This window comes from Tyto alba, unplaced genomic scaffold (genome assembly GCF_018691265.1).
Source record: "Tyto alba isolate M040663 unplaced genomic scaffold, T.alba_DEE_v4.0 Super-Scaffold_16, whole genome shotgun sequence".
In the NCBI taxonomy this organism is placed as follows: domain Eukaryota; kingdom Metazoa; phylum Chordata; class Aves; order Strigiformes; family Tytonidae; genus Tyto; species Tyto alba.
In genome coordinates, this window is record NW_024881278.1 from 22,070,414 (window position 1) to 22,096,439 (window position 26,026).

At 37.2% G+C, this 26,026-nt stretch overlaps 1 protein-coding gene across 7 annotated transcripts in view; it reads left to right on the forward strand.

Annotated features, from left to right (window-relative positions):
- Positions 1 to 26,026, forward strand: part of MTA3 (metastasis associated 1 family member 3) — a 141,787-nt gene that overhangs the window by 81,821 nt on the left and 33,940 nt on the right. For all 7 annotated transcript variants that reach the window (XM_032989299.2, XM_032989297.2, XM_042789615.1 and 4 more), the window contains 6 exons: positions 630 to 688; positions 3,167 to 3,291; positions 4,588 to 4,739; positions 5,260 to 5,482; positions 13,893 to 13,979; positions 18,995 to 19,141. In XM_032989299.2, coding sequence (XP_032845190.1) covers positions 630 to 688; positions 3,167 to 3,291; positions 4,588 to 4,739; positions 5,260 to 5,482; positions 13,893 to 13,979; positions 18,995 to 19,141 — 793 coding nt within the window. The remainder of the gene's footprint in view (positions 1 to 629; positions 689 to 3,166; positions 3,292 to 4,587; positions 4,740 to 5,259; positions 5,483 to 13,892; positions 13,980 to 18,994; positions 19,142 to 26,026) is intronic.

The window sequence follows — 26,026 nt, forward strand, 5'->3', positions numbered from 1 at the left end:
AATAAAGTAATAATTTAGTAAATTCACAGATGATACTCATAGTAGTGTAGCTGCCCTGCTACTGCTGTTTTCCTGAGCTCTACAGTTTTAAAGGCACTTAATGAAAGTAGATATTTAGTTATTTCTAACAGTCAGTGGACTTTACTGTTCCACTTCCTTATACTGCTTATAAAATACTAGCCTCAGGCTTGGCAGAGCACACAAGAAGTATTGAGTTACATGACTGATGAGCGAACTCATCAGATGCAATTTCACACATTTATTTTCTACTTAATTCTGCAATGAAGGTTAGCCACAATGTTTTACATGTTTATATAGAAATAATTTATGTAAGTTGTAATTGTCGTTTTTGCAGTTTTGTTGTCATATGTGAGGCCTGTGAGTTCTACTGGGGAGGACAGTATACTATAATTAAAATATATGCTTTCAATATATACTATAATTTCAATTAAAAAAAATAATAGAGAACTCACTTTTCATGGTTTTCATCTTGTAGAATTCTACACTTGTTTTGGAGGCTCTTAAGGAATAGCAAAATAGAAATAATTTAAAGATGGATTGTGTGCAGTTTTATAAAATCTTCTACTTGAATATAATAAAATATTTTAATGTGTTAATTTTTCAACTAGAAACGTCTGAAAGCAGCTGAAGCGGAAAGTAAATTGAAACAAGTATACATCCCCACCTAGTGAGTATAACAATAAAGTCTTTTTCGAATAATGCACAGGTAAAATTGAAACAGTAAAGTGCATGATATTTTATTAGTCATCTTTTTAATAGTTACTATGTACAAACACAATATACAGAGATATAATCAGGAAATGCCACAAACTTGTCATAAGTGAAACCTTTGTACTTAACTGAGCCCTTTGTCTTTGACCTGTAAACTGCTTGTTTTGGAATGGTGAAAAGTTTTACAAAAGGTGTTCAAGTGCTACATGGACTGCTCACATGCAAGAAGGGCTGTATAATTTAAAAAGAAGTTTACTCAGAATAATTGCTTCGGAATCCCTGTAGCACATCATATTCGTGTAAATGCATTATTTTGATATAGAAGCAGTTGTTAATCTTTTATCTTTGAACAGGTCTTACTAATGAAATCTCTTTTCTTCTGAGGGGTTTTTAATCTGTTCTTTTAGATTTAAACTTGATTCTATATCTGCTATTGTTAACATGTAGTTTACAGAAACAAGATATAATCTGTCTCTTTCATAGTCATAATTTCTTCAAGATTATGAGAAGAGAAAGGATTACAGATGGCGTTCTTTTAACATTTCTGTGGCTGTATTCAGTTTATGAACATGTGAATTTCCCATTGTTATAAGCATTTGTATAACAAGACTAGAATACCAAATGAAATACTTCGAAAATTCACTGTTGTCATTTTGATGACTTTTATAAATTGCACACAATAGAGCTTCATTTACATATTTCATACAGACTTTTCTCTCTTAAGCAGATTTAATAATACAAAAAGCAGACTGTTAAATTCAGTGTTTTAATCTCATCTCTGAAGAAATGTTGTGAGTTTTGAAGCTCAAGTCTCTAATAAACGACACCTTTTAAAAAAAGCTGAAAACTCTAATATAAGAATTCCCTAACCCTCAGGGAAGTGGCTGTTTTAGGAAAACTGTAAGATGCTCAGTCTGTACATAATGCTTTTTCAGTTTAATTTCCTTGCTCCATGTGGACAATTTGGGACTTTTGTCAGTATGTTCACAGTAGGGACTAGTTGTACTGGATAGTAAAACCTGGTTTGAAATGTAGGAATTTTTACCTTTTTTATCTTTCTTAATGTCTGTCTTTTGCCTCCATGTCAAGACAAAATCCATAGTCAATGGTAAGAGGGTAGGACTTCTCAAGTCTTTGATAACTGTGCAGTCTGAGGCACTTGTGGGCAAATGGACTGCTTAACACTCTCTTTCAAGACTTATTTATTGTATTTGAAATCTGAGTAGAACTGATTCTCAGAGTTGAGTACCTTTTTGAACTTGATCATAAGATATTTCCTGTAAAAGCACGGTTCTGTCCTCAGTAACCAAGAGTTCCTTTCAATTCATGGTCTCTCTGGAAGATATCTAAGCAACAGATCATAGCATGGGAGACAACAGTCTCTTGATACCTTCTCTTGTACTTTGAGCCCAAGGTACTTCTCTTGAAGGTGCTTGATAAAGTGTATCTGGAAATTGTAGAATAGTCTCTGACTGGATATAGTGAAAAAGGAGAAGACAGGAGGTAGACTTGCTGGTATTTGGGCTAGAGACTTGATACAGCACAGGTTTCTTCAGTTAGTCCTTTTAACAAATCTTGGATAAATGTTATCTCCCTCAAGTAATGAATAATCATTTTAGGAATCGCTGTGTCCAGCCTTGCATTGTATTGTGAATATAGCTCATCGAAGGCGTATTTAACACCCACAGAGTTAGAGCTTTGGAAATACTGTATTTAACCTAGTGAGGAGTATTAATTCTCTCCGAATTAACTGGCTTTAAAGTCAGTGAAGTATTAGTACAGAATATAATCATCATAATAATATAACAACAACAAAAAAAAGGCCTGAAAACAGTTCTTCAGCCTTTTCAGAGTGTGAAAGGAGTTTAGGACACAACCCAGGCAGAACAGCCTGATACTATATGGGCAAGCTTTGCCAGGCTTACAGGACATTTGCATTTACTGCAGTTGATGGGGAGATACGTATTTCTACTTGTAATACGAGGCAGCAAATCCTCTTCTAGGGTGGACAACCTTTGTAGTATTATAGTCAATGTAATTACTCTTACTAGTCATACTTCACCAGAAGCCCAGCCTCACCCTCCAGAGTTTCATCTGTTAACTCGAATCCCCTTCTTAAATTCTGTGCTGTGTCAGGCTTATGTTAATGCTTGACCTTACTTGTTCTTTTACTAGCTTGCCAAGTAGCTTAGACTATGTGAGAGCATTTCACAAAGATTTGTAAATTTGAGTATCAATGCAGCTCTTTACAGAGCAAGTCTCTTACAGTGCTGAAAACACTAGAGTATAAAAATTAGTCTTGTTTAGAGCAGGTTTTACAGCTGTTGCCACCACACATCAGAATTCCAGAATTAGATTGTTTGTTTTCATTTAAACTAGCTGGTTAGTAAAATCATCTCTTTAATTTTTTTTTTTTTTTTTATTTTATTTAAAGCAATAAACCAAATCCCAATCAGATATCCAGCAACAATGGGAAACCTGCTGCAGTCAATGGAGCAATGGGAGCCTCTTATCAGGCACAGGCCTCACTAATAGGTCGGGCTTGTGAAAGTTGCTATAGTAAGTAATGTTTTTAAAATAAATAATAATAATTTAATAATACTAAATTTTAATCCTAATATGCATCTTTTAAAAACAAATTTATGTACTTTTGTTTGCATGCTGTACATGGAGGATAATTTTCAATTATGTGGCAGAAACAAATTTAGAGCTGGCTTCAGCATGTTTATCAAATGTCAATATTCAAATCCATGTTATGATTTTTTTTTAACAATTCCGAAAATACAGAAAGATAAAGTAGTATAATGTGATAGGAGTGATATGTTTTTCCTTTACCTTCAGACTACTAGATTCAAATTCATTTTTGATTCTCCTGTAAGGTTGCAGGGATTTTTGAGCTGTTTGGGGGGGTATATCATTTCCCACTCCTTCTGTTGTTGCTCCAGGGGGAAGGGTGGTGTCGGGGTTTTCTTCTAGTATTTTGTGTGGTTTTGGTGATCCCTGGTGGACTTCTTGAAATAGCAGCTTTCAACATGGGTCATATGACAGAAGATGTAATAAAATCCAGAACTGGAAAGAATTGAAGAGGGCTACCATATGAGAGTTCTTTACTTACAATTTCTGTGGCTCTATGTCTTAAACACCAACTAAATTAAAATCATATTCTGTATATAGAAAATTCCAGTTACATACTTTGTTGTTTTTCAAATCACATTTTTTAAAATAATAGGTTTTTTGTGAAAGATTATAAAAAGGTTAAATTAGTGTTTCCTTCTGAGTCTCTGCATGCACAAGATAAAGGTACACATGAATCTCCAAGTTCAGTAGAAGTGCTTGTCATTTTCTTACATGGATTTTGACTTACAAGTACTCCCTTTGCATGACTTGGGCAAAAATCTCAGATCTCTAGTAATTCTAATAAGTAGCAAGCAACTTAATAAGCCTGTCTTCCAGGGTAAGATTAGAAATAATGGAGTGTTTATAGGGTTTGGGGGTTTTGGTGTTTTGGTGGGGTGGTTATTTTTTTTGTGTGTTTGGGGTTTTTTTCTTGGTTGGTTGATTGGTTTGGGGGATTTTTTGGAGCCCCCCCAGGAAGAAAATCTCCTCTTGGCAATACAAAGTCCCTTGTTTGAAATTAAGTAGGAAATTATTTTGAAATTTCCATTTGGAGTTGACTTTTGAGGTACTTTTTTAAAGAAATAAACCAAAAATCCAAGTTCTTCTTTTTGACATGTGAAATGTATTAAATATTTATCCATGTAATACTCTTAGGGAATGCCATCTATTACAACATCTGGATTTATTATATTGAACATAGCATGCACCACTTTAGCTGTGCTGTTTTTATCTCCTTAGCTCCACAGTCTCACCAGTGGTATTCTTGGGGTCCCCCTAATATGCAATGTAGATTGTGTGCATCTTGCTGGATTTATTGGAAGAAATATGGAGGCCTGAAAATGCCCACACAGACAGATGAAGATAAACTGTCTTCCAGCCAACCTACAGAGGTAGGATTGCATAGAAAAAATTTCTAAAATGAAATGTGGTGCTTTCACAGGACTGCTGTGAGTTGAATATCTATTGGCATGGTTTTTTATGTATGTGTTCAACTTTAGTGTTACAAAACTTAATTTATTAATCCTTTTCTTGTCTTAAGTAGAACTGAACAGTGTGCAGGTCCTGTCATGTCTTTATATGACCAAGTCATATAACCGTGTCTTAGATAAACAAATATCCACTTCATGAATTCTTGGTGGACAAATGTCATCCTGTCAGTCAAATGACAGTTATCTATAAAATGTTAATATGACTGTATCTCATCTAGAATGGTATTATATATCCACTGACAATAGAACTTTCTACTGTGTTATACAGCTTCTTACATAAGCCCCACTTTTTTTTTGTTTTATAGTGCTTATACATACTATTTGATTAATCTTGTGAATTTATCCAAATTGTGGATTTTTTTTAATGATGTAATTCAGGTGTATGTGTTTTGATTTGTTTTGTTTTGTTTTATTTTTGTAGGAATCCCATGTTAGAACTCATATGTCCCGGCAGGCCACACAGGGAACTCCAGTCCGTAACACTGGAAGTCCAAAGTCGGCAGTGAAAACACGTCAAGCTTTTTTTCTTCACACAACGTGTTGGACAAAACTGGCCCGTCAGGTCTGCAAAAATACCCTCCGGCTGCGGCAGGCAGCAAGACGTCCCTTTGTCCCTATTAACTGTGCTGCCATTAAGGCAGAATGTAAGATGTTTTTTTAATTCTTAGTTCTGTGTGCTGTGCTTCCCACCCATTTTTGTCTTTTAATTTTATTTTCTTTTTCAATAAACATTTCTTGTCTATACGCTTTTGCTTTTCATTTTTTCATTTGTCCAGCATATCACCAACACATTGGATAAAGTCTGGCTGCCTTGGACAGATTTCAGGCTGGGGAAGCATTTCAGATGAAATAAAAAGGGGGATAACTATTTCCTCATTCACTTAGAAAATACTGTCATTAAAAAAAAATCGGGGCAGGGAGAGGAAATCAATGCCATGACATAAAAACCATGCTTCCTACTAGGCAGTGTGAAAGAAGTTTGCTTTTATATTTGTTTATTGCTTTGCTGAGCAGAAAATACAGATCTGCACATGTTTTACTTTTTCTCAGTGTGGTTGGTCAAGGAATAGAGCTGAGGGTGCACAAGAATTTAAATCTGGCCTGTAATACAGCCCTTTTCCACTGCGGTAATCAGATGGTGGTGATAGCTATATTTATTATTTCATCACAGTTGCATCTTTTTTCTTTTGTCTGTTCCAGTTTTAAATTTTAGTTTTAAATAAAATTTTATATTATGCTTGTTCTTTTCGTAGCCAAAACACAAAGAATGGATAAATTCACTAGTAGTATGACAAAAGGTTATGAATTGTAGATAGCAACAGTAAGTCTCTTCATTTGCATATGTGTGTAAGTTCTGCTGCAAAGTTACTGAATATTTCAGCAGGTGTTGTATCTCTGCCGGGCACGTTGTTTTACTGCTCCCGCTGTTTGGTTATGTTTTCCAGCCTTCCGTTGGTGCAGTTCTCAGAGCAGATGCTTGGTATTCCAAGTTGAGCCATGCTGGCTCATCATACCATCAATTGTATTAGAATTGAAGAGACCTTTTTAGAAGAGTAGATGTTGGTTTTATAACCATGTTTACTAGATTATCGCTTAATGTTTTCCCAGCATATTTAACTGGGATGCCAATGATGTCAGTGTTAATTATAAGAAATTTACTCCATGGAGGCTTAAAATCTGGTTTTCAGTAATTATTTTCCCCTTATGTACTTTAACACCAGCCATTCTTCACATGCAAACTCCTCACCTACTTCTGCAGTCATCCAGAACTCTGTGAATATTTGTGTTCATTGTCCTTGGCTTGTTTATTTAGTTGTCCTCTTGGCTATTTTCTTTCTTTCAAAGCTATCCAAGTTGGGAGCAGTTTTCAGATTTAAGGAAACCATGTCCACCGTGTGAATAAAATGGGTTGTACTTTATGGAAGAAGTGTGTTTATGGCTGGACTAGGATTATATTTTTAATCCTTAACACAAAATATGACTTATTTTCTGAAAGGAAAGCATGGTACCTTTTAATTTATGTAATTGGCACTCATTTCTGCTGAATCATGGAGGGAAATTAATTTTAGAAGTTCTCTTGAATCTTTTTATTCATATCCCTATTTCTTATTCATTGCAGTAACTCAGTTTGAAAGAAGATGAAGCTTTTGTTGAAGGAAGAGAAAAAATAGAAGTAAAAGTTTCATCCAGCTGTTAATCATCATACTAGAACAGGTGTTATATACACAGTTCAACTTTAAAAGAAAGGAGTGAAAAGCTCAGCTTTTCACCAGGAAATATTCATTCCTGTATCAGACTGGGAGTGCTGTGAGTGCTTCCTCTTTGTTCCTTTGAATGAAAAAGTGCCACATCAGATTAACATCAAGAGCAGAAAGACTTTTTTTTGTTCCCTTGTAGTTTCTGTCTTTCATTATTCTTTTTTCTTAAAGCAGAATTTGGACCTTGCAGTTTTGTCTTTTTGAGTACCGATGCTTCCTGATTAGACCTAACATAGACTGGGGGGGAAGTCACAGTTGTCAAGGCTTTTTGAACACAACATTCTAATTATTTTATAATAGTGGAAACCAAATTATACTTCAGTTAATTTAACCCATGTTTCTCTGTGTGTACGCACACACATGCACATACTCTGTTTCTGGCAATATCTCCCTGTGGAATTGTACAATGCTCTTACCTGCATTGTCATTGTCGTATTCTTACTCTAGTAAAGTCTAGTAAGTAAGTAAGTAAATAAAAAAACCTGTTTTCTAGTTTTGTTCCTGTACTTTCTCTGGTGGTCTGTGTTCAGTGCATTCTGTAGATTCTAATGTTATAACTAAATATGCCCTCTCTTCCTCAGAATGCCTTGAATCCTTTTCTAAGAATAGCCTGATGCAAGTAATTTTTAACTCTTTTAATGTTAAAATTATATATTTAATAGTAATAATTTCATATGTTGGATACCACTGAGTAATAACAATATTGAATGTTACAAAAGTTGCAGCCTTGCTTATATAACAACCTGGTCGGACTAGGAGGTCACCCGTGATGTGATATGGCATTTGGTGGTTAGGATATGCAAGAACAGATTTGGATTTTTTTTTCCATGTTAGTGTGCAGAAACGTGAATCTAATGACTGCTTAGATGCTTTGTCAGACTCACCTGACTCTCTGTGTGTGCCAAACCAGTGCTTGAAATGTAACTGCATTTCACAGCTGTGTTGCAGTAGTCACCATACCAACATTCAGAAACCATAAAACCTAAAGACAGAAGGATGGTAGGGCACTTACGCCAGCAGCATATCAGGTTTTATGCCTTCTCAGTCTTATGCAATTCGTTGAACTGCCACTTTGTAAATGAAACTAATTCCCAGTTCTGAGAACAACTGGCTTGTTCAGACTTTCTGAGCTTGCTCATAAAATAAATGGATTTTTGCATTCCACCTGAACTCATCTGCAGATGCTTCCTTTGTCTTGCGGGGACATGGAAGCCTTTGAGAATGCTAACCTCACGCCCAACCATCTTTTAGGTGAAACCACATTTCAGACAGCGTTTCTTAATACTGTAATTCCACCCACATCATCTCCCTTGGCCCATTACATCCACTGGCAGAAAACAAGGTCCTATTCTGTGTTCTTTATTCCTTCAGTTAGTGCATAAATTTAGATTTTTCTCATTAATGAACCATATAGCATGAGCCCTGCTCAGATGCCTGCAGGAGGTAGTGGAGATGATGCATTTACATCCCATCTCAATCTAATGATGGTCACCAGGAGGTTGAGAAGGCATGGCATCTCCTGCTAGGAGCACAACCCATCATGGAAATCCCAAACTTAGTTCTGCCTGAAGATAATAGACTTGCTGTAGTTGTAGGCAATAAACTTGCCTGATGGATTTTCAGGAATAATTAGAATTGATGAACTGTTTCGGTAAGAGGAAATTCCCATGCTCTAAATTAGGCAAAATACTTTTTCTAGTTTGAATATATTGCACGATTTTTAGTAAGTTAAGCAAAACTGTCTTGTCTATGGAAGGTCTCTATCAGAGGAAACCGAAGTGGGCATTCTTTCCCAGACAGCCACTGGCAAAATCGGATCTGTTTCCAGCTTGCAAGCATGTTATATATGCATGGCAGTGAGCCATGCATCTGTGAACCTTCTTCCTTCAGCACAGGAAGATTTTTTGAAGGTTTGTTTTTTTTTTTTTTCCCCTGCTTGGATATAGTTTTATTAATATAACTATATGTATTTATTATAGTAATTTAAATTTAGATAACTGTATTCCATCTATGTAGACATGATTGTCAAAATGTTTTCAATGGATGATAATATATTATCTGTATTATATATATATATAGTTCTCAGGAAATGGGTATACTGTTCCTGATCAAAACTCAGCATACCTTTAAATCTCAAAAAAATTAACATACTTTTAAATCTGCAGATTTAATAACAAGTTTGGTACACAGTAATAGCTTGTTCTGATCTGATCTGGTTTGAGAAAACAAAAATAAGTAAAAATTAAGTAGAATATGCAAAATGTTACTGATTTGTCTTTGTAAGCATACAGCCTACATTTTACTGACTTAAAACTACCCATTCCTCTCAAGTGAGTAACTTTTATGGGTATTGGTTCACAAAGAATGTTTTACAACCTTGATTTTGATAGCTACAGCTTTTGGCTGCATCTACGATGAAAATATTTTCTCTACTGTTATCTCTGAATAGTTTGTGCCAGATTTTAGTAGCCAGTAAAATAATTAAAAGGACACTCTATTTTTTTCCCAAAGTTTCTAAGAATAATGCAATTCAGGGAATACATAGAGCACAGTACATTCATTAGATAATCTGAATTTTGATAGAGATATGATGGAACATCAAAGAGAAATAACTCCCCGATGAGAGCCTTTCTAAGCTTAAAGAGACCTATGAATCTAGTTTAAGAAAGGGAAATCATTAAAAACCCCTTTCAAATCTAAAAGAACAAGCCTTGTTTGCTGTCAGCTTCTCCATAGCATTCCTGATTTCATTGACCTCTCTAAGACCCACAACAGTCATCACTTTTCTAGGTTAGAACTTGGTCTGTTTAAAACCTCAAAGAATCCATTTCACGCTGTGTTTCTTAATGTTGTTCCCTGGAGTTTTTCTAATTGTACTGTATCCTCCTTAGGGTTATGCTGCCCCAAATTACATGCGCTTCAAGATACAGGTTTCCTATCATTTTAGAGAGAGTCAAATGTTTTCTGTTTTCCTGTCATCATACTTTCTAGTTTTGTGATTTTAATTTTCTCATAAGTGACTGTTCTTTAGTATTGTCTAGATATTTTTAGAAAGCTGTTGATACTGACTCCATGAATTTTCTTTTTCTTGGTGGTGGTGTAGAACCCATTGTTACATCTGTATCGTATAGTCATTTTACGCCTTGAGAATTAATTTACATTTATTGCTTGATGCTGCTGATATCCCTTGCAATCAGTTTTAGATTTGATTACGCTCAGTAATTTCTTATCAAGAAGCTTTAACTCTCTGATCACCTCTTTTCCTGATCTTTTGCATGTTGAACAGCACAGGTCCTTTGGGGATTACATAGACAGTTTTAATCAGGTGCTAATCCCTGAAAAAAAACTTCTCTTTTTCCCTGTAACATCTGGACAGCAGCAGTCTTTGGTGACACAGTTTGTTAGAAGCTAACTGAGATGCCAAGTTGGATGCCAGATCAGCTGCCTGTATACGTGTCACGATTCCTTCAGAGGATCCTGGCAGACCTGTGACGCTTGCAGTTGCTGGTTTATAGGACCAGCAGTAGGTAGGAAGGGACCCTTGGAGGTCTCTGATACCACCCCCTGCATAACGTTCGTGTGCTCATGGGCCTTTTGTCCGGATGAGATTTCTGTATCTCCAAGGTTGGAGACTCCACAGCTTCTCTGGGCACCTGTGCCAGTGTTTGATCCACCTCACAGTAAATAATCTGTTCCTTACATCTAACAAGAATTTCCCATCCCCCAGCTTGTGTTCGTTGCCAGACAGCAATTGCATGCTGTCCTATCCCTCCGTACCTCCGAGGAGGGTTTGGCTCCATCTTCTCTGTGCCCTGCTGCGAGGTAGTTACAGGTGGCAGTCGGGTCTCCCCTTGGCCTTCTCATCTCAAGGCTGACCAGAGCCAGTTCTCTCAGTCTCTCCATGTGCGTCCTGTACGCCAGCCCCCAGCCAGCCTGGGGGCTCCCCGGTAGCGGGACTTGCTCCAGCGTGTCCGTATCGCTTCTGTAGCGGGGATCCCAGAACTCGACCCAGGGCCTGGCCGTGGTTTCGCCAGGGCCGAGGGGAAGGGCTGCCTCCCTCTCCCCGCTGGCAGTGCGGGTGCGGTGAGGCCCCGTCTGCAGTCGTCCTTGTTGCAAGGACACACGGGTGAATAATGTGACCACATTAAACATATTTTCCCTTCGCAAGGTCTTCGCTGGCTCCCTTGATGTTTCCATATTTAACTGTATGCCTCTGTTAATAGTTCAACCCTTTTGCCAGTCTGCAGACCTACTTAATGAAGAATTTTATCACATTTGATGGTTTTTTTGTTCTCTTGAACCGAGACTGGCTTAAGCATTAGTTAAACACCAGTAGTGTACGTGCTCAGCAGTTTCGGTTTGGATGAATTCCACCTGGTCCTGGTAACTTGTTTTTATTCATTAACCAGTTTGTTTTGAAATATTTCCTGTGGGCACTTTGATGTGACACAATTCTCATGCTTTCCTTGTAAAAGGACTTTGGAAGTGAGCTTCTTTAAGTTCCCCTGCAGTGAACACTGATGCAAAGATTACATTCAGCTTTTCTGCCATGCCTTTATCTTGCCTCTTTTCCTCTCACCTTGATCATCTCTTATTGCTACAGGCACTAGCACAATTTCTGCTTTTGATATATTTGGAAAAATACACTATCAAATATACTCATGGGGTTTTTTTTAATTTTTTTTTTCTTGTTGCTTCCACTATTTTACTGAAATTACTAGGATTTTTATTGTTCATGTAGAAGCCCATATTTGATTTTAGGACTCGTTTTTAATTTTATTTTTGACAACTTCCTACCTAAATTTTATTCTATGGTTTTACACTTGAGAATGATGCACAAATGAACTTTTGTGTTCTTCTGTGTATGTAGTTCATAAAGATCATAAATTTTATTATACTTCTGATGGGAGTACCATATTGCAGATTAAAATTGGCTGTTGTTAAACAGATTTAAATGGTTTAATAGATAGGTGTGCTTTGGAATACCCGCCCGGTACCTTTGGTGAACATGCTTTGCCTGAAGCATGGAAATGGCGCTCTCTTTGCAGTCTGTATTCTCAGTCAGCATATTAATATCCCACCATGATTCAATGTCTTTTTTTACAGTGAAGACATGTAGATGGAAAATTTTCTTGCTAATTACTACTTAGGCGATGCTTTGCTGTTCCCAAAGTAACTATAAAATACTTACTGTATAGTCTGTGCTTATTTTACTAAGGGAGACAGTGGAGACACATCATTCTACTCTGTCACTTAAAATATTTCAAGTGTTGTGGAATATTAAAAATATTCCAGACACCAAATTCAGTGCACTTTTTTTTTTTTTTTTCCACTGAGAACTGTATATTTTGTTATTAAGATAAAATAACAAAGTACTTTGCATACTCAGCATTAGGGCTCTGGAACCTTTGGGCTGCCCAGATACCAGCTAGCATTTTCAGAACTTCAAGTAGGTTCCTTAGTATAGTGAAATAAGTTGTGCATTTTCTGCTGCATTCAAAACAACTGTAAGCATACTGAATTACTTATTTCAGTCATTGCTGTGGTTTTATGACTATGGTTTTTGCACAGAGCTAGATGGAATATAGAGATTTTTAATTGTTCTATATAGTGCCTTACTCGCTTCATGTGACTATGTACTCCATCGCATGTGCTGGAATGAAGCAAACAGGAACATTTTGGTAAAACACAAGGTGGAGACAAAGTGGAATTACACTTTTAATCTAATCATAATATCTAGCTCCTGTAAATCTTGTTAGAAAATGCAGATCTTCATGTGCATAGGTGAAATCTATACAAAGTGTACAGGTAGGTGTGTATATGTGGGAATTACATGTGACAGAATTCTAGATCTACATGATCAACATATGAATGCAATTTTGTACAAAACAATACCTGTGTTCTAGGGATACTGGAAGCCCTGCATGGGGATTACTTAGGTGCTTTTGGAAGACAGATAACCCAATCATTCTGAGTAGTTTAAAAAAAAGATAATATAGGTCCAGTAGTCTTGACACCTGAAGCCTAGTGTCTTGTGAATTTTTGCCTGATGTTGATTGACTCTGCTGTCTAAGCATGAACATCTTCATAGTAACACTTCTATGTTTGGGGCATTTAGACAGATTCTTTGCTTGTGTATTTGCAGTGCCTTTAAAGGTGCGAGTTCATAGTTGTAACATCAGATTTAAAGTAGTTACTGAACTGCTTGTTTCCATTTACTTTACATGAAGTTACAATCTTTGAGACCTTTGAGCTCTGTCATACTTGGTTACAACTGACCACTTTGTTCAGAAGTTTCTTTTTTAAGCTTCATCTTGCCGTGATAGCCCCCATGTTATATTTTACTTAAGAATTACATGAATCACTGTACTGTGTGAGTAAGACAAGACAGAAATTGGTAGTCCCAATTTTAAATCCTTCTTACCTCTGTGTTATCCCATTTAGAGCCAGACAAGCTTGTAGAAAACAGTGAAGTATTCAATGTAGATTATTTTTAACAGCCAGAGCTCCTTTTATTTTAGTATTCATGTTTTCATCTATGTTTCATTTGCCTAGCTGACTGTCTCCAAAAAGACTTTGTAAGCAAAAAATGCAATCAAATTTGTGTTATGAATGAGGACATGGCCTGCCTCTAAATATCCATCATAATTAGGTCTGATGAAAAAAAGAACAATATGTGCTAAAAGGAAAAAATAAATTTGTGGTAAAAATGCAAGTCAGAAAGTGGTTGGTGTGTCCTAATTATATTTGTAATGGTAAAATATTTAAACTGAGTTTTATTCTTTAAAATTCTCAGATGCAGATCGACATTGTGAACTTGCTGGAAATCCTCTGAAGATAAAAAGCACCAGAAAACCACTGTCATGTATCATTGGGTATTTAGGTGCGTATCTGCCTCCAGAGAATAATGAACCAAATGAACGTTCAGTGTATAGTAATACTTAAAAATGCTATATGCATAAAATGATAGATTTATGCTTTTAGTAACAAGAAAACTATAAAGTTAATAAATTAATAAAAATTCTGGTCCACTATCAGTTGCAAAACTGCATGACTGAACTTGCAGGATATCAGCAGAAGGCCTCCTAATACTGTTTTTAAAATGGCAAAGTGAAACCTGATGTAATTTAGAATGTGAAAAATAGTCTGGTGTTCTAAATAAAAAAAACAAGTGCTCAAAGAGGAGATATTCAGTATGTTCAGTGATGATCTACTCTACCCCTTGAATCCACTTGTAATACTCCTGTGTACTTAAAAGGAGGAGACTTCAGACACAGCAAGACACTGATCTTTTAATTTGAGTACATAATTTTAAAAGATGCAATGAAATCTGTACTGAGATCACAGTGAAGAGGACAGTGAACTCACATATGATAATGTTGAAAGGAGAAATTTTAGTAATTGTAATTCCTTATTAAAAAATTAAAATCATCCTCTTTTCAAGGAACCAGCACGGACTATTAAATATTTACACAGCCATATAAGAGTTGAGATATCCCAGAGGCTTTCTGTTAATCCTCAAATGAATATAGAAATCAATCAATTGATCAGAGGAGCAGTGAATAATTCTGCACTGTATTAATCCCGTTCTACAGAAGTAAAGCTGAGGGTTGTGCTCAGTCGAGATGTTTTGCTCAAAATTTCGATCAACAGGAGGTATTTTGTACTAGAACAAAGTAAACAGTAACAGTCTCTTGAATTACTGAAATAGAAAACAACTATTAATGTAGTTATAACTGTTCTTCCAGAACATCAATTTTAACAAAATCCAAACTTCAGAAACCTGGATAACAAAGAATTAATGCCCACTCTCACTGAATTTTGATTCCTCCTGTCCTGGAGTTTAAGAAAAAGCCAGTGATCAATTCCTGCAGGCATCCCAGCTGTGTGTGTTCCATATGTTGTCGTTAGCGTGGATGAGGAAAGGACTGCTTAGATTGATTTGGCGGAGGAGCTGTGGCTGTAAGGGGGGACAGGAGGTGGTTCACCCAGCTGACATCTGTGCAGTTAAAAGAAGAAATGGCAGCATTTGTAATCTTAGAAGATGCTGCATGTTTTTAGCACCATGTTACTTAGTTGGTGAGGGGCCGTCTTGATACCTCTGGGAGCATAAGTCTGTAGGTTTAATGGGAGTAAATGGATGAAAAATGTTAGACACTGTTATGTGTACTTACGTGAAGGTTTTATAGAAGATTAACAGTGCTAAAATATGCCAGGTATCTAGACAGTCCACTTAGCATTTGACTGTATGGGAAGTGAAGGTATCTCAGTACAGTTGAAGGCAAATAATATGTGGTACAGGGATATGAAGTGTTCCCAGTGTAGTTAAATACATGCAGCTGAATTAGCTGTATCAGGATGGCTAGAAAATGGCTTTTTGTTTGCCATTTAGCTTGGTGGGGTGCTTTTTAGTGTAGTTTGTGATTTTTTTGTTTGTTTATTTATTTGGAATTTTTTCATGCTCCAGTAAGTAACGCTTGCATTATTTTTCTCATAAAATCTAGTACTAAATGTCATGTCATAGCTTATACCAGAGGCATTTGGAAATTTAAAATTTCCTTTAAAAATTCCTTCCATGCCATTCCCACAGACATTTATTGGCATACAGGTAACTGTCTAGGGGCATTACTGTTTTCAGCCTGACTGGTAAGGCAGAGAGTATTTCAGTGTCCTGCATGTCCTGGGTCATTGCTTCCCTTCATCCCTGTTCTGCTTTTTGGCTGCAGGTTCCACAAGTGAGGTAGGTTAAGCATTAAAAGTAGGCCCTGCCCTCTAGATCTCTAATCCCCTGTAATCTCTTCAGTCATCACTGTGCTTTCTAAACAAACCCCCTGAGTTGAACTCCTGGCTAATTAAATGTCCTATATTACCTCTCAGTTAGGAGGAAGCCAGGCTAACGTTTCCAGCTGGGATTCATGTGAAGGGGACAAGATGAGAGTGAGGTGCAGCTGCTTAAGCACTTCTGAAAGCCAGGATACTTGTTTAAGTGACTCAGTAGGAGATTTCAACTTCTCTTTGTTTGCTTTGGATTATTTTTTTTTTAACCCTAGTGACATTAGTGGAAATGGGAGAAGTTTTTAGAGTTGTTACTGCTATTTACATGTTTGAGGCTGCAACCTCATTTTATAAGAAGAGTTCCTAATACATCATTCCAATATTGTTTCTTATTCCTGTTTTATTTTTATTTCTGAAATGATCATACAGTCTGAATCTAGCTAACGGGTTATTTGTTGTGTGGGTAAAGGGATAGTTTGGGTAGTTTGGATGTTACAGTTTATTCTCTGAGTTAGCAGATGGTACAGGTGGCTAGGAGATTTTCAGTGAAGTACTAGGCAATAGAACAAGGATAAGAGCAACAGGAATGAAAAGATGCCTGATTACTATTATTCCATAATACAATAATGTGATGGGATAATACAATTCAAGCAAAAACCCTGAAATTCCCCATTACCCCTCCCAGGCGTGATGAAGCAGCTAGTTAGAAAGTGCTGATCTAAAGCATGCAAATATTGAAGCAAGTCTATATGTAGAGGATGAGTGAGTGTAAAGTTTAAAGACCCCCACAGGAAGGACTCAATCCATTGGGAGGTGGTCCTGGCTGTTTAATTAAGTTAATTTCTAGAACTTAAAGGGAGAGCTTGGTCTTGCTATCTTCCTCTACTGCAGAAAAAGAAAGGAAAGCCTTTGTGGTAAACTAATAGAGAATTATTGACCTCCAAACTGAAATAAAGTAAGAAAATGCTTCCTTCTTCAACTGTTCACTCACCCTAAAAACACAAAATTACATCTCATACGTTGTAGACAGAATGAGTTAATGAGTTCTCATATGTTGATGCAGCTGCTGGAATTACTGTAGTTGCTGCTGGAGCTCTTTGGCAAATAAGATAATAATTTACTGGTGTTAGACCTGAAAATTAACCATTTCCTTCAGAAAATCGGGAAAGATTGCCGTATGAGCATTTTAGAATACAAATTCCAATCCAGCAAACAGTACAAACCTTTCTATTTCAGTTTAAAGTTTTACTTTAGCAATCAGTAGTGTTCATAACATTAAGCATGCCTCTTTTCCCATTTTAGTAAAAAAGCAAAATAGACAGTTGTTCTCTACAGCATGAAAAATGGGACGTGCCATGAAATCTGTTGGCTGCTTGGTGTTGCTAAACTCTTTTATATGAAAAGCAGATGAGTACTGCAGTGAATGGCAGTAAAAAGCTCTCATCTAAGTAAGTGGTGAGAAGGTCAGTGACATCAAACTAGCCTTTGCACGCACGACCAAATCTACAGGACTTCCCTGAGCCACGACCCGTACCCTAGCTCTGTGCTATTCTAACACCTGCCCGTGCATTACCCTCCTCTGCTCTTTCTTATCTGACTCTCTTGAAGCATCTTGGATGTCCCACCTTCATGTATCTGTCTTTTAAAGGTTATGACGACTTCTCGTGGTGCAACCCGGCCTCCCCTGCAGCCACGGCTGGGTGGGCTGGGTGCCTGCAGGCCGCGTGTGGAGACTGGCCGTGGCAGGGAGAGCATGAGGCCGGGCGGGCAGGCGCTTGGATATCAGACTTCCTTGGCATTTCTGAAAGAGGAAAAATCTGCTATCGCAGTGGACTTTGACTTCGTGCCATGATTTCTGTTTCTCCAGCGTGATAGCCATGAATGGCAGAGGCTGGAGGGCGTCCTCCTTGGATGCCTGGCCTCGCTTTAGATTTTGCGTATTCCCAGCTTCTATGCTTGATTTTGTAAACAGAAAAGCAGAAAGCAGCACTCTTCAGGAGGTGCAAACCTGGGCTACAAATGAGAGAGTACTTCATTTTTGTCTTCTGGCCCTGTTCCGCTGACCCTCCGGACCGGTGTCCCAGCCCCTCCGCCCTCACGTTCTCAGCCCCGAGGTCTCTCCTGCTCCGCGTCTCTCAGTCAGGCGGCTGTGTCAGAGCAACGGGGACCTGCCCTCCGCCGGCCTGGCCGCCCTCCCAAATCCGGGCCTGTCCGAGGATGTACACAGTGGTGGCTTTCTGAACCCAAGTGTCCAGTGGGAATAAGTTAATTGGTTCAGCAGATTCCTGGAGAAGGACAAGCAGACTCTACTGAGGCTTCCTTTTGCTGCTTCTATTGTCTGGCAGATCACTGAGAAATTTCCATACAGCTGTATCAGCTTTTGGCAAACACCACAGCTGCCACCCTGAAGTGTGCTGGCCAGATGTGTTTCACTGCCTCTTACCTACCTTTCTTCCTCCTTCTTCAAAATAATCCTGCTCCATTAACTGTATTAGATGTTTGAAGACCCCCAGTATGGGGGGGTCTTCTGCATGGGAGTCCGGCAGTACCTGGGGAACCCAGTGCAGTCCTAACAATTTTTGTGTGCCTAATGCAGTTTTGAGGTAGTTTTAGCTTCAGAGCCCTGCTGTGGCTGACCCCCTGACTCTTGCACGTGGTGACTTGTGTTGGAGAAAGTCCCTTAAAACTTGTTACTGTGACAGAAAATGTTGAATAGCTTGAGGTATTGAGGTGATTTCACTAGAGTAAAATTTTATTTGCTTGCTAAAAATTCTGTAGGCATGTATCTCCAATGCAAACCTTGAACGGGTAGGAAAATGTAAACACAGACCTGTTACGGATTGATTTGTATTACCTCTTCAACCTCTGACATCCTTACACATCTACACCATAGTATTGAATTGGGTCAATCTAAAGTGAAATATATTTTTCTTACTTGGAGGAACTGTAGGTATGAAAACTTGTGTTTGAATTGTTATTGAAGGTCCTACAAACACATGCAGAAGAAACTTTCTTTCCTTTCACTGGAAATTGAAATGTAAATTTAGTATGTTGAATAGACTATTTTTATTTATTTTTTAAATCAAGTATGTATAATTTCTTTCTCTCTCTCTTTTATCTCAGAGATTCACCCTGCAGTGAAACCCAATGTAATCAGGTCAACACCAAGCCTTCAAAGTCCAAGTGCAAAACGACTGCTTGCACCCTCCAATCACTCTTCATTAAGTATTTTGGGAAAAAGAAACTACAGCCATCATAATGGTCTTGATGGTATGTGAAGGAATATAAAAGGAATATTCTTTAATGCTCTGAATTGCAAAACTTTCTGTCAGGGGGTACAGACCGTTAGAAATGTAAGATATGGATAGCATGTTTATAGCATTGATTCTTAATGCAGTGAATGGTGGTGCTTATTCATTGAACATGGATATATTAGTGTCATCTCTTACAAAAACTCCTTTTACCTTTTTTTCTTACTAATCTTGATATAAAAGGACAAGAAAAGAATAAAACAAGTTTGGTGAAGGCAGAGATGCAACGTTTTATTTTGGCTTACTGCATTTTCATTTGAAGAAATATTTTGCAGCGATATGCAAGACCTTTTGAATTACTCTGTGTGAAATTATTTGATGCATACTGGACCTGCTAGTTTACAGCCAATCTGTTTGCTCGTTTGTGAATTCTAAGCGTGGCTTAGTCTGGATACTCAACAGTGTGATTGGTAACAGAGGAAAAATAGCTTCTGAAATCTTGCATCCCAAGACTGGTGTCACAGAGTCAGTTAAAACAAGTAGTAGTCCTGGCAGTAAGGACTGGTGGAAGATAGGAGCTCCTTAGAAAGCGACTGTCCCTGCATTCATGCTGCTTGCAGAGGAGGAAGAAAAAGGGCCATCACAGAGGTACAGGAGAGGCATTTCCTGTGCACTGTGCAGCACCAGAGATGATGTTTAAGCCTTCTGTACCCAGCCACTTCATTACAGTGTGGTGCAAATGGAGGGCAGATAGGAAGCTGTGCAAAACAGTGATGGAAATTTGTGGGTAAGGCTAACTTCTCTCAAATGATATTTATTTTTTTATTCCGGAAAGTGATTGTGTGTTTCTGATTTTTTTTTGTTGTTTTTTAAATCATTACCAAAAAGAAAGATTTTCAACTGGAGCTGTTAATAGCTTCATCTCATGTCCAAATAAGGGGAGAATCCAGCAGGATATAATTTGTTTGCACTGAAAAGAAATACATGCATTCCTGGACTCTTTGTGAGATGTAGCTTCTGCAAGCTGTTAGTTTATTTGTTCTGTAATTGAATAAGGTCGTTGAGATTAGAAATCTGAAAGAAGTTAGGCTCTGAAATATGCTGTTCAGGACATGATCCACACAAAAGAGGTGACTTTTCATGCTTTACAGAATAGGTCAAGGTAGAAATGAGAGGGACTTGCCTTTTAGGCAAGGTAGTAGAAGTAGTATTCCAAATACAGGAAGAAAAACTTGATCCATTATCCATCATCTTCCCATAATGATTGTGGTTTTCTGTCACTGCCAACACTATTTGTATCTTGCAGTGAAAATACCTACTGTACTTTTAATAATACCTGTATAGAAATCACTACATACTTTGACAAAAAGTCGTTATTTAGTATACACAGAAGAGAGGATTGCTTGGACCTCTGCTCAGTGAGCAGCTGTTACACAGCAGGCAAATAACATGCTTGGCAACACAAGCTATTCGGTGGACCAAGACGACAGCCATGTGACTTATACTTGGAAGAAAAGATGATGACATTAATAAGCATAGCCATAAATGCTGAATTTCCACTGCGGTCTTTGAGTGTGAAGTTCTGCAGGGATGGTCTGGTAGTTGCTGCATGGGAATGTGGACAAAGGCTGCTTCCCCCCTCCAGCAGTGCTGGCCGTTAGACTGGACTCTCCATATGAGCTTTGAGTGACAAATGGCTTTCACCTGGAAATAAAGGTGATGTTACATTTCTACTGCAGAGAACGCTGCAGCAATAAGTTCAAGGTAAACGTTACTATGATTGCATCCCTCCTTATGTCCTTATAAGGAGGCATGCTTGGAAGTATGTGTTCTCTTCAAAGTAAAGAGTGTGTAAAACCCGTTGTTAGCCACACTGATTAGTTTGTATCAAACAGTCAGCTAACCCTCTTAAGACAATTAGCACAAAATAATATCTAATTTGAAAAATTATTATTGAGAACTGTAAGTCATTGCTTTAGGAGGTAACTATTTCTGCTTATCTATTTTCTGTGAAAACATAACTTACTGGAAAGTATATATCCTAAATAACTGAAATCTGTGTTTTGATAGCATAATAATAGATATTTTAGTATTTAAAATTACTATTTCAGTTCTTATCCTAGCTTCTCTCTTTAATTAAAAGCCTGCAAAGTCTAGATAAAATGTAAAGAAAAAGCAACAGACCAGTAGTAATGATGCTCAACAGCATAGGTCCTCCATTCCTTTTGACTTAACACAAATTGCTTTTAGTACGTATCATTTAACTCCTCCTCTGATTATTGGTAAATATTAAATACTTTGGGGTTTTTGGTTTTTTTTTTTTTTTTTGGCTGTAGTTTATCCAGCTTTTCTTCAGTACACAGCAAAAACTGTGACCAGATCAACTTGGGAAATGGTGATTTCTTTGTAATTGCCCTGACCATGGTGTACTATTTGTGTAGTGAAAGGTTTTGCCAACCTCCAGAGTTTTTGTGTTACTATAAATGAACTAAAAAGTTTTTTTGTTTCCAAAATACTATTGACAGTTGCAGGATTTATTGCATTGTGTCAATTAGCAGCATCCAGAAAGCCTACTATGGAGATTATGATATATTCTGTCTTTCAATGCATGCTTTGATGAAATGAGCAAATAAAAAAGAGCACCATGGGCTTATATTAAGTCTTATCTCTTGCTATTTTCATAATCTTAATGTTACTGACATAGAAATGACTGCATATTCTGGTTTGCTTTTTTTCTGACAGCATTAGAAATTTGTTGTAAAGAAGTCAGATAAATATGTTTACTTAAGATATAAAATAATTTACAGCATTCAAGTAAATGTCACTTAGGCTTGTGCAAATATATATTTGGATTGGCATATTTAAAGTCACCTGTACAGCCTTTGTGAACTGAGTGCCATATTTTTACAGAATTTGTTATTAACAAGATAATAATTATTGGCTCAGAAAAATGTAATACGGAAATGGCACTTCTTTATGCCTGTATAAGGGTGTGAGGGAAGATAATGAGAAACATCATTAATATTTGGTTTAATGCTTTTAAGTGTAACAAACAAGAACACAGTTAGTATTTCTTAGAGACATCTTATGTTGGCTTGAGCCTTGGTTTTGACCAATGCAGCACAAATTTCACTTTCATTTTTACATGGATGCACCTACAGCAAGAGCCTGGAGCGACTGGTAGGGGTGAGGGAGTCTGTCAATACAGACCACTATTGCTCAATCTTTTTTGAGAATGATGAGGAAGCTCATTTCTCATCGTAACTGGTGAGGTTTGTGCCCTGATGTCTTGCTATTAACTGACCCGAGTGTCAGTCACTGATGGCTGAGAGATGTAGTTGTTGTTATATGCATGAACCCATTCATATACAAGGCATAGACATAAGTAAAATTGCACTTCATTGTAACTAGGCAGAGAGAAGATCTTGTAGTTGTTTGTGTCCTTTATTGTAGGAGGACGACTTTTTCTGGATGGTCTCGGAGGAGTGTTTTTCCTTTTATTTTCAAACAACAGCAAATCTCGCATTCTGTCGGATGGAATGAAAAATGCCAGAAAACTTTTTTCCATTCTGGAAAAAAAAAGAAAAAAAATCACAGTACTTTAGGGAGTTTTCATGTAATATGTATGCTGGTGCTTTTAACTACTCTGAGATGCAGTGTTTCCACTGCTTCTGAAAATAAAGTTAACACAAGATATTTAAGTGGTTCTCAGCAGTGAAGACAGTCTCTTTCAAATGAGAAGATTCTGTCTTCAGAAAATCACAACGTTGCAGAATGTTACGTGTATCCAATTTTATGACTGGAGTTGACGATGGGAAGATTTTAGGTGTGACTGTAAAGTCCTTTGTAGATATTTTGAATCTGATCTTTAAATTACAGTGTCTGAAATTATTCTGAGCAATTACTTTCATCCACAAGCTGCTTAACTGTGAGCAACACTACATCCAAGCAGTCAAGTTTCATGTCAGGCTATTGTTTTGGCAGGGTGAGTAATGATAATTTTCTGTATAATATTTGGAAAGATCAGGTAGAGGTATTTTACATGAGTATAATCTCTCTCAGCTTGCAGGCGTTTCTTTATTTTTACATATATCAGAACCAGAATATCCACAGGATGTCCAAGATACTAACGTCACTAATGAGTGCAGAAATCAGTCTGTGCCTGTTGATACCATTTTGATGACTTGTGGGCAGAAATAAAAGAACGGGTTGATCATAGCTGAAGAGACTTCAATCAACAGCCCTGATCCTCCTTCTCTCTTCCCGTGCCCAGACCTTTAATGCTGTGTTTCAGGCTGAGATGTCCTGATGCCTTCAAGATAATTCTTTCAACAGTCAAAATTTCTTCAATATACTGAAGTATGCAGCTATATCTAAGAATGAGACAGCAATCTTTGGGTCTGTTTTCCTCAGAACCTGCACATCTCTGGCACAGCAAGATGAGAAAGTGACATGAGCAATTGGCAAAGGGAGAGAGACCTCAAAAAAATGTACCTTTTATTTTAGATGCTATTTTGGTCAATCCTTCTCTCTCTCTGCTTATGACTAATAGTATTGCCTATTGAGGAGATAGGCAAGGAAGAAAGGCTTATATTTCACTCCTATTTTTCCATGGGGAATTTGAGACTTTTGACAAATCCATGAAAATATAAGCAGCCTAACTGACAAACAGGGAGACTGGAGCCTTTCCTGCCCCAAATTTTCTTGAAACAGAGAAAACAAATCTAATATGTGCTTCATCATAATTAACTTCTCATAACCTTATGGGAAAGTACACTAGAGGGAAGGAGTTTTCACTGTAGGATGTAATTTCTCAGCAGAGGGAGTTGTTTTTTCTCAAAGGTCTCTGACTGTTGTTATCACAATACTAATTTTTGGTAGAGATGGAGATGTTCTACTGTGGTGGCAGGCTATCAGTGTTAAATGCATACCAGAAAACATCTGGCACTTCATTACTTTAAAAATTAAAACCTTAAACTTTCTTTTACATATTAATAAACTGTAAACCTACATAAATCATTATAAACCTCATTTTACATACCAATGATTTCCAGCTGAAGTAGGAAAAAATGAGATGTGATATACAAGCTACTATGTGAATCCACTTTTGCTGTTTCTTCCATGCTGAGACACAAAGTATGATTGATGTTGAATTGTGTATACCCACTCTTCTCAATAGAGAGAAACAAAAGGGATATATTGTTCCACAGTCAGTTTTTCCTCTGAAATTTACTTTGGACATGTTCATTCTAGCTTGGGTCCTTGGTATAGCCAGCAAGTGTTTTGAAATATTTGGCTGCAGATCTCTTACTGAAATGTATGCACTGATATCGATGGAAATGTGAGCACGGAAAGTAGATGTCTCTGGAAAAATTGATGTTGTGTTACTGTCATTTACTGGAGAAGCAGAGGACTATGAGAAAGGGTGTTTATGGATTTTGGTTATTTCCCAACATATATTACTCAGAGCACTTATTTACGTCGTGATATGAAATGTTTTATGTTAAGAGCCTTGTGCTGTTCTATACAAAGTCCTTAAAGCTATCTCTGACCCTCAGGAGATTAACCAAACAACCTTTTTACCTTTGATTTTTGCAACATGCACAAGAGTAGCGAGTTTCTATTTTCACTGTCCAACTGGAAGCAATAATTTTAAATATTTAATAGAAGACTAAAATGCATGTTAAAACTAAAGTTTGCATTTCTGTGGTCAGTATATTCACTTGCTTTTGCAGAGGTACAAATGATGATTCTGGAGATGATGAACTAGTGACAACTTCCAGACCCCAAAGTATGTACCTGGAAAATGATGCAGGCCTTAATTACCCCAGGGTGTTACTGCTGACATTGTCAATTATTTGTAGAACTAAGTTACTACATCTCATATTTGCACATCTCAAGACATTTTTTTTTTTCTGTTTAAATTTTTGTAGTCTAAACCAATGTTTTTCCTTCAGTTCATTTACAATGAGTTGATGATTTTCCCCTCCCCACTTTGTTCTTCATTCCTCCAACCCCAGATGCAAACAACATCGTGACTTCACGCAAAAAATAATCAACTAGGAGGAAAATATTTTTCTCCAAAAAAAAGAAGAGAAATATCTTTTATTTTCTCCAGAATTTCTTAAAGTTGAGAAAATTATTTATTGTCTTGAGATGATAAATGTATGGTCATCATTTGCCTACAATGAATTCACATTACAGTTATCTGCCAAGTATTCGAGATTCTTTGATTACAAATAAAAGAACAGGCTTCCATTCTGTGTCTGAAAACTGCTCAAACGGCAGAGTATTTTTTGAGTGGGTAAAGATAAGCAGTGAGACTTCTCTGTGATGAACTTGGTTACCAGAGGACTTGGGAGGAGCAAAACCGTATCAGGAAAGCCGTGTTTTCTTGAATTTCCTCTGAGAAAGAACTGTTCCTAAATGTTAACATAGTGTAGTGCTGTGTTGTGGGTTTTTAAAATATAGACAGCGATTCATTTGTTTTGCCAAAGTCAAAATACAATTTACGTTCAGTTCTCAGGCTTACTCTGTCTTGTGAAATGTGAATTTTTTCCAAGGGTACAAATACATGAGGAATAGAATAGGGGATTATTTTTTTGGTTTTGTTCTTATTTGCTTTCTTTGAAAAATGTGTCTTTGGATTTGTAAGGCTTCTTTACCTATATTTGATTAACAAAAAGCACAGAACTAGAATTGCATTCATGTTTTGATACGCCACTTTGAGTGTGCCATACATCACTTACATTTTGCTGTACTAGGGAAATGAAAACTTATTAAAATATTATAGCATTGTATCTCTCTATTCACCCATGTAGCACGTGCTTCTGATAATTCTGATAACAGCAGCAGTCAGGAAGAGCAAGCTATGTGGGATTGCAGGTGGAGGAAAGGGCACTTC